At 57.9% G+C, this 12,957-nt stretch overlaps 1 protein-coding gene across 1 annotated transcript in view; it reads left to right on the forward strand.

Moving 5' to 3' along the window:
- The window catches only part of IGF2R (insulin like growth factor 2 receptor), a 107,676-nt gene that overhangs the window by 55,342 nt on the left and 39,377 nt on the right, over positions 1 to 12,957 (forward strand). The window contains exons 9-14 of the mRNA XM_062187005.1: positions 298 to 460; positions 1,443 to 1,546; positions 6,806 to 6,970; positions 9,689 to 9,829; positions 10,882 to 11,025; positions 12,419 to 12,556. Of these exons, the coding sequence (XP_062042989.1) occupies positions 298 to 460; positions 1,443 to 1,546; positions 6,806 to 6,970; positions 9,689 to 9,829; positions 10,882 to 11,025; positions 12,419 to 12,556 (855 nt within the window). The remainder of the gene's footprint in view (positions 1 to 297; positions 461 to 1,442; positions 1,547 to 6,805; positions 6,971 to 9,688; positions 9,830 to 10,881; positions 11,026 to 12,418; positions 12,557 to 12,957) is intronic.

Below are 12,957 nucleotides of genomic sequence, written 5' to 3' on the forward strand. Positions count from 1 at the left end.
CTTCTGCGGGAGTCGGGGCAGGGGTGGGGAGAGACCAGCTTCTGCGGGAGTCGGGGCAGGGGTGGGGAGAGACCAGCTTCTGCAGGAGTCGGGGCAGGGGTGGGGAGAGACCAGCTTCTGTGGGAGTTGGAGCAGGGGTGGGGAGAGACCAGCTTCTGCGGGAGTTGGGGCAGGAGTGCGGAGAGACCAGCTTCGGGGCTGGGGGCTCAGACGCAGGAGGCGGGGACAACTGAGTCCGCACTGTAGCTTTGCCGTGCTTGCCTGCTTGAGAATGCATCTCTTGCCGCTCTGCCTTAGGGTCCCACTACACCGCAGACGGCGGGGAGTACACATTCTACCTGAACGTCTGTGCGGGGACAGGGGCACCCATCTGCAACAACAAAGACGCTGCCGTGTGCCAGGTCAAGGCCAACACCAGCCAACTCAAAGTGGCAGGAAGATACCAGAACCAGACCCTCCGGTGCGTAGGCAGCCGCCCTGCCACGTCCAAGTGCAGTTGGGGGGGGGGGGGGCTGCGCAAAGTCAGTGGGAAATGGACCGGACAAACATCTATTTTGGTTTAAAAAAAAAAATTCCAAATTCCACACGTAACTTTTTCATGCTATGTGTTTTCCGTGAACTTTTTGAAGGCCCTTTGTGTTCTGGAGAAGCATAATTCACTCCTGTTCTTCCTTGCCTTTTCCATAAAGTTCAGGAAAATCGGCTACGCCGGCGGCGTGCCTTCCTGTTTCTTAGGCAAGTCGCTAAACAGTTGGATGTTTTTCCTGGCTTTACAATAAGATTGCTTATGTTAGAGCTGCGTGTTTCATAAATCTATTGTTTGACAGGATCCGGACTGCAGGAAAGTTAATTAGTTTACGATTTTGTGTTTTGGGAAAAAAACAAAACAAAACACCTATGGTTTTGAGGAGCTTGGGTTTTTCCTCCAGTGATCTGAGAATCGGAAGTGCCATTAGCACTTTAAAACGTTAGTTTTAAACAGCCCAGAACACACGTTTGGGGTGATTCTGGTGATGCCTCAGCTTGGCGATCACCACCACAGAAGCCACGCAAAAATGCAGCTCTCCGAGAAGGAGGGGTGTGCGGGGCACTGCAGGCGAGAGCGGGTGGAGGGCGGTTTGCTGTGGGAAGGCCGCCTGGTTCGCGGGCATTATTTGTTCTGTGCAGAATCTCGCAGGGAGAGCCGGTCTTCATGCTCGCAGCGAAGCCGTCAGCACTTTGTGACTTTGAAGTCAGAGGCCGACAAGTCCCTCCATTTGGAACTCATTTCCTTTCCACGACCCCCCCCCCCCCCAAGCTGGCTAGAGAGCTCGCTGTTTTATGTCAGTAATGATTTGTTGATGCTATGCAAAAGGCTTCATGTAGACATTTAAAAAAAAAATCCCGCCATTTTCCTTGGTTCTACCAAACACGGCTGTGCGTGCGTGTTCTCACAAACGCAGGTATTCCGACGGGGACCTCACCCTGATCTACTTTGGAGGCGAGGAGTGCAGCTCTGGCTTTCAGAGGATGAGCATCATCAACTTCGAGTGCAACGAGACCGCAGGTGAGTGGGCCCTGCCGCCGGCCTCGAGGGGTGCTGCACGTGTGTGTGAGTGTGCGAGTGGGATGCTCAGTGGAGCGGTCGGATGTCCTCCCCTGGACCTGGCCAGCCCGAGTCCCGGCCAGGTCTTTCTGTTGGCCTCGGGCCCCCCGCCCCCGTAACGACACACACATCCTGTTTCCATTTTCCTCTGCTCTCATGTTTGTTTTGGGAGTGGGCCCAGCACTGGGCTTGCTGGGAGAGTTTCTCTCTGGACTTCTGGGTGCAGAGAGGCAGAGCTGGGCTTGCTTCGCAGCCTCGCGTGGGTGCTGCCACTTTGCACGAGTGAGTTTTGAGGTCACCCTGTCTGCAAAAAGGCGGCCCAGTGGCAGCGTTTGGTTCGGTGGTGAGGTGCCACCAGGAGAGTGGAAGCCGAAGGCGGGCTTTCCCTGAGCGGCTAGCAGCAGGCGCCATGAGTCACCGCGGCTCTGGTGTGCTGCTCCTGTGTCTTGGAGATTGTAGACACTGTTGGCATCTATGGAGAAGTGATGGCTTCCACCATCTCCAAGGCCAGTCCCTACCCGCTGGTACCCAGGCGGCACACCCAGGTACCCCCGCAGCTGACTCCCCTCTGCAAAGCTCTTTCTGGAGCCGGGCCTAGTTCCCAACTCCATCTGTGCACAACTCATCCAAGCACACGTGGCTGCCCCCATCCCCCTGAGCCCCCCAGGCGCTCTCTGGCCTTTCCTTCTGTTTGTTTCGCATGTTTCTATGGCAGAGCTTGGAGGGCCTGGCCACGGGGCAGGTTCCTACGTGCTTCGTGCAGGACCGGGAGGGGCAGCTGTGTACAGTGTGGACTCTCCCAAGGCACACGTCTGCAGTGGGGGAGATGTCAGGCGTGGGTGGGGGTGCAGGGCCAGTGTTCCAGGGAGCTTGCCAGCAAGCAGAGCACGGGCCCAGGGTCATGCAGCTGGGAAGGCCGTCCATCAAAGCTCCCCAGGCAGCACTCTTGGCGTCGCTGTCCTTGGAAGGCTGTGGTTCACGGGATGTGCTGGGGCCGTCCCACCCTTCCCCCTCTGCTCGGGGCCTCCACTCCCCCGTTGGAATCTGTTTGCTGTTCCCCGCTCCCCCTCCTCCCCACCATTTGTCACTTTCATGGCACACATGTTGTTCTAGTGCTTGCCTGCTGAGGCCCTGGGAGGCCTGCGGGTGCTGTGTTCAGACCGGGAGCAGAGAGCGGGGAGGACGCCTGAGGGCGGGGCGGCATGTGCCAGACCAGAGAGCCCTTCAGCAGCACGGGGCACGGGGTCAGCCCCAGGCAGCGGGCTGTGAGCACGGGCCGAGGTGGGACCTGCGTGCGCCGGCTGCTGGGAGCGGGTCTGAGGCTGCAGGTTCAGCCCACGGCCATGGTAGACGTGGCGTAGCCCCGTGGAGCCAGACTCTATCTGGAAATCAGTGTGAGGCTGGGGGGATTTGTGAGTGAGGAGAGTCTGTCTGGCCCTTGGCTGGTCTCCATCCGGTCTGAGCCCCTGCCCCTCCTCAGAGGCCCTCGGTTTCCAGCACCCTCCCCCGCCCCTCTTCCCCGCCTGCTCTCAGAAGGCGGAATTTGAGCTCTGGAGCCCAGGCCTTCCTGCTCTGCGTCCCGGCCGCCAGCCCCCACGCGGGGTCCCGGATGCTGGCCGGGCTGCTCTGGGGGCTTCTGCCCCGGCCTTGGCCTCATGTGTTCAGGGCTTTTCCCTGACGGCTCGGCTGAGAGCCGCGAGGATGTGCTGGGAAGAGTGCAGTGAGCTGGGTGGGTGTGGACGGACGAGGAGGCTGGCCAGCACCAGTGTAGACGTGGCAGCGGGGTGTCGGGAGAGCGGGAGCCAGAGGAGCGGGCTGACAGTCCTTCCCCACCCTTTGTTCCTCTTTATCATAGAAAGTTTCAGACAGGGAGTAGAAGGGACGTGTCGAGGGAGCGCTCGGATACCCACTCCTGTTTTGCCAGATTTGCTTCTTGTAAACCGTGGGTCATCGCTGGGTCCTGTCGCCCACCCCGATGCCTGGAAGGAGGCTTCCTTCCCACACCTTGACACGATGAGCAGTGATGTCCTCGTGTCACTGGTCTGTTTGCATCGGGACCAGCAGGAGCTGGAACGGAGAGATACCTGGTGCTTTGTGGAGGGGTCGAGTCTGCCCTGAGGCTGGAGTTGGTTACAGTGTTGGCTAGGTCCTCAGCCCTGTGGGCCCCCCCTCCAGGCTTGGGAGCAGATGGAGCCCTGCGCAATGGCTTTGTAGTTACTTTGTTTGGATTTGCTTGGACATGGATATTACCTGCACAGAGAAAGGCCCAGGTGGCTGTGTGTGCAGTGTGCAGATGTCAGAATGTATTTGTGAATGTGGTGGGTATTCATTGCCTGCGACTTAGTTTAAGCTGGGTGTCAGTTTAAGTTGGGTCTCCAGGAATTTTTTTTCGCTTTTTTAAAAAATTATTTATTGATTGATTTGAAAGGCAGAGTTACAGAGAGGAGAGATGGCGAGATTGAGATCTTCCATCTGCTGGTTCACTCCCCAAATGGCTACAATGGCCAGGGCTGGGCTGGGCCCAGGCCAGGACCCTCAAACTCCGTGTATGCCTCCCACGTGGGTGGCAGGATGCTTTCCCAAACGCTTAGCAGGGAGCTGGATCGGAAATGGAGCAGCAGGGAGTCAGATCGGTGCCACATGGGATGCTGGCTTTGCTGGGGTGGGGCGGTTCGCCCGCTGCGCCATCCTGCCATCCCCGTTTGTACTTTGGAATGCAAGGTTTGTGCGCCTCCCAGGTGCAGAAGGTGCACGCGCGAATCCTTGTGGCCTCGGCTCGTTGCAGCGCGTCTCAGAGCTTCCTTGTCGTTTCCCATGAGTGACTACGGTGACCTGGGCGCAGCTCTTTGAGAAGAGTGGAGTGTGTGCGGAAGCTGATGAATAGCTTGCCCACACAGCAGTGGCTCAGCCCCTCCAAGGCTTGTTTTCCTTGTTGATCGCAGGCCTTTGGGGGCCGAGGCTGGTGGTGGGCTCAGCTCCATGTGGGCCTTCCAGGACCTCCTACACGGTGTCCGTCTCTTGGGGCTGCCGTCTGTGGTCAGAATGGCTTTTCTTTCTTCTTCATCTTTTTAAATGAGCTGCAACTAAGTTTCTGGGCCCAGGCTTTAAGGTGAGGAGGCTGCGTTTAGCTTGGTACCCAGAGAGACAGCAGAGCTGGCAGGTGGCTGTGGCTTTGCTGCTCAGAGCTGACAGCAGTGGGTGCTGCTCACCTCCTTAGGCAAAGCGACCCTTGGCTCCCCTGGAGAACGCTTTTTCCTGTTGATTTCCTGTGGAATCCAGAGACTGTGGGGCCGTGTGCAGTGGCTGCTCCGGGGAGTAGGGCTGAGCCTTTGGGTTTGTGTGAGTGCGGGGCGGATTGTGAAAAGCTCCTGCTCTTGTTGATGAACCGTGTGGGCCCCCGGCTATGGGAACCCCCGAGCGAAGGTCCTTCCATTGCGAAACGAATGGCCGTTGGTGGAAGGGAGGGGTGGCTGCCTGCTCCGAGGAAACCCTTGGGGGAGTGAGGTGGGAACCCAGGTAAGGTGCGTCCAGTGGTTGTTTGCAGTGAGTCATTTCTAAGCCCCGGATGCAAAACCAGCTAGAAGGTAGGGCGAGTTTAGCACCATTCCTGGTATCTCGTGTTTGTGTGCACAGCGAAAGCTTCGTGAGTGTAGAAACCAGTCTTTTTGGTAGCAACATCAAAATCCAGTGTGGTGAGGCTGGGAATTGGGTGGGACTCAGCCGTGTGCAAACTCTGTGGTGGGCTGAAGGGGCAGATGTGTGTCGTTGCTGGTGAGTTGGTGCGCAGCTGTGAGCAGGGCCAGGGTCCCAGCCGGGGGTCCCAGCCTCTAGGTTGTTGGCTGCCAAGGATGGGCAGGCAAGAGTCTTACGGGGAATGCCTTAGGGTACTTCCTACAAAGGGAACCCAGCCAACCACCAAAACGAAAAACCCGGGAGAGTGAACGAAAGAAAAGCAGCTGCTGTCACGGGAGGGGTTCCCGCTCGTGGTGCTGAGCCGGCTCCAGGGTTGCTTCCTGGGCTCCCAGGCTTTCTAGCTGTGAAACCACAGCCACGCCAAATCCACAAATTGGGCTAAAATTGTACCCTGGCCGCAGAGTTTTGAAGACCCAGCGTATTAATGTGTAGAGAGCCCTCAGAACAGCCCGTGGCTGTGCAGCCAGCCCTGGTGTGGCAGGGCGGCTCAGCGCCTGGCTGAGACGGGGCAGTCTCGCGTAGCTGCTGTTGCTGGTGTTACGGTGACCGTGATGGTAATCTGCAGCATTTAATAGCAGCTACAGTGGAAACAGCGTTTGCCCTTGATCCAGAACCTTATTTCCCTTTCCCTTAGAACATTAAACATCTCCAGATACCAAACCTCAAGGAGGCAGATCGCGTGGGAGGTCCAGGCAGGGATCATTAAACCGTCAAGGGTGGAAAATGGAGCTTGTGCCAGCAGCCCACCGGCCTGCACATGCGAGGGGATAGGGTTTCCAGCAAGGGGAAAGTCAGCAAAATTTGTCGAATCCCAGGCCACGTGGAAAGGGGAAGTAGCCCGTGCAGAGTGGGTTTTCAGACTGGAGTGGAGCCGCGCTGGCCGATGGAAAGGAAGCCCACGGGTGGTGGCCATGGGGGAGGAGACTGTTGACTTTGGAGGGGGGTGCAGACATGTGCATCGACGGTCACAGGACGCTGGCAGTCTGGGGCAGGGGGCCTCAGCCGCTGCGGCCGATATGGACCGTCAGCACACCGCAGCCAGGAGCCCCCGCGGGCGGCCTTCTTCTGTGCCTCCATCCTGGGGCCCAGTCCCGGGGGCCCAGTCTCGCCCCGACCGCATCGTCAAGTCAGCAGCAGCGCTCTGGTCTTGGCCCTGTGTTCCGCGCGCTGTGGGCCTCACCGCCAGGGGCTGACGGCTTTGGGCAGCAGAGGCCTGCTCTGTGGCTGGCAGGCTGCTCCTCAGCCCTTCATCTACCCGTGGAATGGGCTGTTGGTGGCTTCCTGTCCAGCCCACTCCATGCCACTGTGCCTGCCTGCCCCCGGCGGGGGGAGGTGGGGGTGTTTGCATGTCAGAAGCCGCGTAGAGGCCGTCCTAGTCTCTGACATCCAGGGTCTCTCGCAAAGAAACGTGGGCTTCACTAGACAGTGGCCGCTGGTCCTGTTCGCCAACTCTTCCCTCGCTCCCCGGGCGTCCCTCCGTTTGGTCACATTGTACGAGTTTGACTTTTCTGTTCTTGACTCATTCAGAGAATGACGGGAGAGGAACTCCCGTCTTCACCGGGGAGATGGACTGCAGCTACTTCTTCACCTGGGACACGAAGTATGCCTGCATCAGCGAGAAAGACGGCCTCCCCTGCGGAGCCATCGACGGCAAGCGGCGCTACGACCTGTCCGCGCTGGTGCGCCACTCAGGTAGAGCTCCCGCCCCGGCCGCGGGACCGGGCCACGTGCCCCCGGGGTGCTTCCGGAAGCGCTGTGCCCGTTGTCTGTTGTTGTTCTGACCCTTGCTTTTCCTTCCCAGGTAACCGTACAGATTGTTAGAAGGGGCGTTGAGTGGGGAGAACAGGTCCGTGTTTTGAGACCAGCACGCACCGTTCCCTGGTTGGGGTGCGGCGGGCTCCTCTTAACCTCGGCTGAGCACGCATTCCGGGCGCCGGCCGTGTGTCAGGCGTTGGCAGTTACTGCTTAGAAACCCTCAGCTGCCGCCAGGGGTGAGCTCTCGCTTAGCTCCGAGGTAGACAGCTGGTGGGAGGCCTGGTGGAGCTGGGCGCTGCTCCTGTGCTATCTGCAAAACGGGACCTGCACCCCTGCTCATCTTAGGTCATGGATGTGTGTCCTCAGGAGCCGTGCTGGCCGCCGAGGCCCTGCCCCCTTGAAGCCCCGCCGAGCTGGCTGAGCGTTTGTCACGGGGTAGGCGCCAGAGGAGGTGCCGGGGATCTGCCACTGGCCCTGCCAGAGTCACCTAGCTTCACGGCAGTGGGGCGGGGGGAGCTCCAGTCTCACCCGTTCAACAGCCCCAGAATTAGGCATACCAGGGTGCTTCCAAACGTTTGTGGAAAATGTGTTTTATGAAAAACTTGGCATGGATTTCCAAATTGTTCTGTATCAGCATAAGCCTTTTCATTCCAGTTTCACACAAGCATTTCATAGTGCCCTCGTGTGGAGGCCAGTTCCGTGTGTAAGGTGGCGATCACACCCAAGGCAGGGAGGGAGAGTCACGTGGGGGCCCATAACTGTCAGCCGCTGGCCTCTGAGTGCCTCGGCGCTGCACGGGCCCTGCTAGGGGAGGGAGTCTGCCTCTGTGAGCGCCGGACACAGCTTCTTGGGCTGAAACTGGGCAGTGGTATTAGATCCCATTGGTTAGCATTGGGTGTTTCTTATTTTCTGTTTTACTTTTTAAAGAGACTTATTTATTTATTTGAAAATCAGAGTTACAGAGAGAGAGAGGGGGAGAGGTAGTATGAGAGAGAGATCTTTTATCCACTGGTCACTCCCCAGATGGCCACAACGGCCAGAGCTGGGCCCATCTGAAGCCAGGAGCCAGAAGCTTCTTCTGGGTCTCCCACGTTGGTGAGGGCCCCCAAGCACTCGGGCCATCTTCTGCTTTTTAGCAGAGAGCTGGATTGGAAGAGAGGCAGCGGGACTCACATTGGCCCCATCTGGGAGGCCGGTGTTGCCGGCCGCGGCTTTGCCTGCAGCGCCCCGAACCCGCCTCTGTCTTCTGTTTTTTGAAACATCACTGTGTACAAGACACAACCTAGGGTGTACGAGCGGTGCTGGGATCTGTTTATTTCCTCTAAAACTTTCTGACCCGTGCTCTTGGTCCCTGTGAATCCAGAGTGCTCTTTGGGACTTGCACATAGAGAGCTGAGGAGGCGGGGGGCAGAGAGCTGACATCCTCACCCGCTGGTGGGGAAGGGCCCGGTCTGTGACTTCCCACTGCAGCCCAAACTTGCAGACTCTGGGTGGTCCTGGTTTTCATGCAGTCTTGGCATGGCCTCTCTTAGGCGTCGGCGTTGGAATATTGTTCTCCAAAAACCATTTGTCACCCGTGATGAGCTGTAGGACTTTTTTTTTTTTTTTTTTGAGATTTATTTCTTTGAAAGAGCAAACAGGGAGGCAGGTGGTGGGAGAGAGGGGAAGATCTTCCACCCACTGGTTTGCTCCACTTCCCAGATGGCCACAACAGCCAGGGATGGTGGGCCAGGCTGAAGCCAGGAGCCAGGAGCTTCTTCCAGGTCTCCCACCTGGGTGCAGGGGCCCAAGCACTTGGGCCGTCTTCCACTGCTTTCCCAGGTGCATTAGCAGGGAGCTGGATCGAAAGTGGAGCAGCCAGGACTCAAACTTAGATTCCGACAAGGGGTGCTGATGTCGTAGGCAGTGGCTTTACCCCATGCGCCACAACCCCAGCCCTGGGCTTTTGCCTTCTAAACCCTACAAAGGGAAGACCTCAGATAAGAACATGTGCGTTTGCATCTCTGTGTCCTTCTTCACACACAATTCTAATCTCTTCCCCATCTGTCGTCTGTCGCTGGCTTGTGGGATGAGTGACTTGGCGGCCCCTCCTCCATGTACGGTCCTGCTTGGGACATTCAACGTGTGCTCCCTCCACCTTGTGAGGCTCTGCTTGGCGTCTGAGCCTTGAGGGTTCAGCGAGCAGATGCGTTTGCTGCCCTGCTGGCATCCCCCTGCCGCCCTGCACGGGGTCTGTGTGTGGGGACGGGCCTGTGGGTTTGTTTTAGCTGCGCAGGCCTCTGCAGTAGCCAGAGCTGGTGCCTTAGCAGTGCTGTGTCCCCAGCCGGGTCCCGGGACATGAGCTGGCTTCCTGATTGGGTTCAGTGAGGATGGCGTGCTGTGGGGTTCTCTGTCTCCTGTTCAGTGCAGGTCCTCGCGTGAACGAGTGCGGGACACTGGTGTTTCCCTTCGTGCCAAATGAGAAACCTGAGGACAGCAGCGAGTTTCTGGGTCCCTGAGCTGCCTGGGTTCCAGAAACGGGAACGCCGCCGATGTGGTGGTCGTGTCTCCGAGAGGGTTGGGCCTGGATTTGGCTTGATCGCCACCGATGGTGTGACTCATGGGAAAGGAATCGCTGCAGGCGAACTGAAGCCTTGTTCTCTGTTCTGGTGACAGAGTCAGAACGGAATTGGGAAGCCGTGGATGGCAGCCAGGCGGGAGCAGAGAAGAAGCATTTCTTCATCAACATCTGCCACAGGGTGCTGCAGGAGGGCCAGGCCAGGGGCTGCGCCGAAGAGGCCGCCGTGTGCGCCGTGGGTGAGTGGGGCCCGCCGGGCACCTGGGGCACCCTCGTCCTGAAGGTGCGAGCGATGGTCAGGGCGCCCTGCGCTTGCTGGGAGCCGCGTCTCTCTTGGCTCAATGGAGAAAGAAGGGTAGGGTGTTTTCAGTGACTCACCCGTTGGTAGCTGCCTGGAGCGCTCCCTGATGCCAGCTAAAGCCATAACCAGGAGCAGAAGACAGCACGCTGGAAAACACGTGGTCGCCTTGTCATGTGTAACCTGAGCAGTCACTTCTTCAGGGCCTGCGTGAAACCCATCCCGAGTCTTAACCAACTCCGCTGCTGGGCGTGTTTCCGAAGTCGCTGCTCGAGGCGGTGGGGGGGCAGGTGGATTCCAGGTGGTGGCCCTCGTTAAGTGCGTTAAGTGCGTGTCCCCTGCGGCTGTCGCTGGTTAGTCTGGAAGCTGTCACGCTGACTTCCCGAGTTGACACAGAGTTTGCACATCAGTTGTCTGTCACTGGAGGTTCTCTGTGACAGTACCAAGTGGGCGTAATGGAATCTGATGGGAGCGTTCAGTTAGGAGCCCTGGGCCTCGGCTGGGTGTTCCGAGTAGGTGGTGTGTCTTTAAAACAGTTGAGGCAAGTCCACGTGTTTCCTTAAGGACTTGGGGACAGAGTTTTCATCCTTAAGTGGCCACTTGCTTGGGTTGCTGAACAGGTTTAGTGAGTTTCTGCTGTGGTTGTGAGACTGACCCTCGCCTCTCTCGTCCCGCTATCAGAAGGCCTTGTGTCTTAGGAGCCGCAGCCCTAAGGGGGGGGGGGGGGCGTTCCTTTGCAGATGGCTGTGACTAGTGTGCCCTTGGGGGCAGTGGGTCCTCGTCCCAGGTCCTTCGCTGCTGAGTCAGTCCCGAGTGTAATCGCCCAAACCTGAAACTCGACAGAAACCTCACCCCAGCCCAGCTGGCGTAGCGGGCGGGGGTGCGGTGCGGTGCACCTGCTGAGCTTCGTCCAGTTTCTGGTGCTTGCTGTTCGCGTCGTGAATCATTTTAAACCATGTCTTCCATTTGTGTCCCCTTCTTTCTCTTTTCCAGATAAGTTTGGAAGTAAAAATCTGGGAAAGTTTATTTCTCCTCCCACGAAAGAGAAAGGAAGCCTTCAGCTCTTCTACTCAGATGGTGATGACTGTGGTGATAACAAGAAAATAAGCACTAATATCACACTCGTGTGCAAGCCAGGTAAAAACCAGGGGCAAAGACATGACAGCTTCCGCCAGAGGTGTGGCCGCCTCCACCCCCTCCCCGTCCTTGTCGCTCCCTGCAGGGCTGGCGCTGGGCGCACTGGGTCCGGAGAGGGTGCGGTTGGATGTTCCTGTGTGCCCTGCCCCCAGCACTCAGCAGTGGCAGAAGCCCGGTGGTGTCGCTAGACGAGATGAGTGTAGAGCCTCATCTCAGGTCCCATCTGGGGTCAGTGGTGTGGGGTGCTGACTGCTGCCCTCCCGGGGGAAAGGTTGTGCAGTTGTCCACGGTCTCGCCATTGAAACACCGTGTTCACGTCCATAGCCTCACTAAATGGAAACCGTGTCTGTTCACACAGCAGACGGCTCCTCGGGTGTGCTAGTGAATGGGCCTCAGTGTCCGCTCTCTCGATCACATGGGGGGATTTCCTTGTTGACTGCCTGGGCTTTGCTATTTTTAAACATCCCCCCTGCTGCTGGAACTGGGGCCACCGCAGATGCTGAAATGGTTCCTGGGGATGAGTCCCTGCTGGGGAGGAGGGCAAAGGCCACGGCCAGTTTTTCTTGTTTGTTGATTGTGTTAAAATACACATAGCACAGAATTGGCCTTTTTCCTTTTCTTTCTTTCTTTCTTTCTTTCTTTCTTTCTTTCTTTCTTTCTTTCTTTCTTTCTCTCTCTCTCTCTCTCTCTCTCTCTCTCTTTCTTTCTTTCTTTCTTTTTAAAGATTTACTTACTTATTTGAAAGGCAGAGTTACAGGGAAGGAGGGGCTGAGAAAGGCCTTTAATCCCCTGGTTCACTCCCCAAATGGCTGCAACAGCCAGGTCTGGGGCCAGGCCGAAGCCAGGAGCCTGGAGCCCACTTCGGTGCAGGGGCTCAAGCACTTGAGCCATTGTCCACTGCTTTCCCAAGTGCATTAGCAGGGAGCTGGGTTGGAAGTGAGAACCTGCGTGGGGTGAGTGTCCGGGGAAAGCTGGATTGGAGCAGCTGGGGCTTGAACTGGCGCCTGTGTGGGACGTCGGTGCTGCTGCTGTGTGCCACAGCGCTGGCCCCGTTTGCCATGTTCACTGTGCCCTTCACTTAAAGCGTGGTGTTTGGCTGTCACTGCCAGTTGTCTGCAGCCTCCGACGGCCACCACTGCCCGCTGTGCTTTCTGTCCCTGTGGACTCGACCTTCAGAAAGTCCACGGAAGAAAGGGAATAAAAAAGATGAGCTTGTTTGTACAGCATGGAAGACCTGAAGTCCGTGCTATGTGTTTTCCGTAGTCCAGACTGTGTGCATCACACACCTGGTGTGCTTTCCCTCGGTGCCCCTCTTGGTCCATCAGCGCAGTGAGAATGAGGAGGGGTTTCAGGAGCGAGCGGGTAAGTGATGGAGCCTGTTCTTCCCGGGCAGGAGACCTAGAAAGCGCACCAGTGCTGATGGCCTCGGGGGACGACGGCTGCTCCTACGAGTTCGAGTGGCACACAGCCGCCGCCTGTGTGCTGTCGAAGACCGAAGGAGAGAACTGCACAGTCATTGATTCGCAGGCAGGTGCGTGTGCTGTAGGGTTTTCCTGGGAGGGTCTTTGAAGTGGCCTGTGTTAGAATCCGATTAGCACCGTCTGACCCGCGTTCTGAGAACCTTGGCAATGCTGAAGACACTGCCTCGGATGGGTCGCCAATGGAGGCGTCTTGTGCTGCACGCAGAAGCTCAAGACCCCAGGGGGCGCAGATCTGGTTTGGAAAGGCTGTCTGCAGGAGCCCTAGCCAAGGGAGCCACCTCGGAGGGGCTCTCCAGGAAGCCTCCTGTGCTGTGGCCGTGTGCCTGGGCATGCTGGCCTCTCACTAGACCCGAGCCAGGCGAGGCAGTGTCAAGGGCAAGGCTGGTGGCTCATGGCAGCGCTGGGGGCCGGAAGGCGCTGCTCCGTCTCTCAGCTTCCTGCTGCCCTTGCA

Source organism: Lepus europaeus, chromosome 3 (genome assembly GCF_033115175.1).
Source record: "Lepus europaeus isolate LE1 chromosome 3, mLepTim1.pri, whole genome shotgun sequence".
In the NCBI taxonomy this organism is placed as follows: domain Eukaryota; kingdom Metazoa; phylum Chordata; class Mammalia; order Lagomorpha; family Leporidae; genus Lepus; species Lepus europaeus.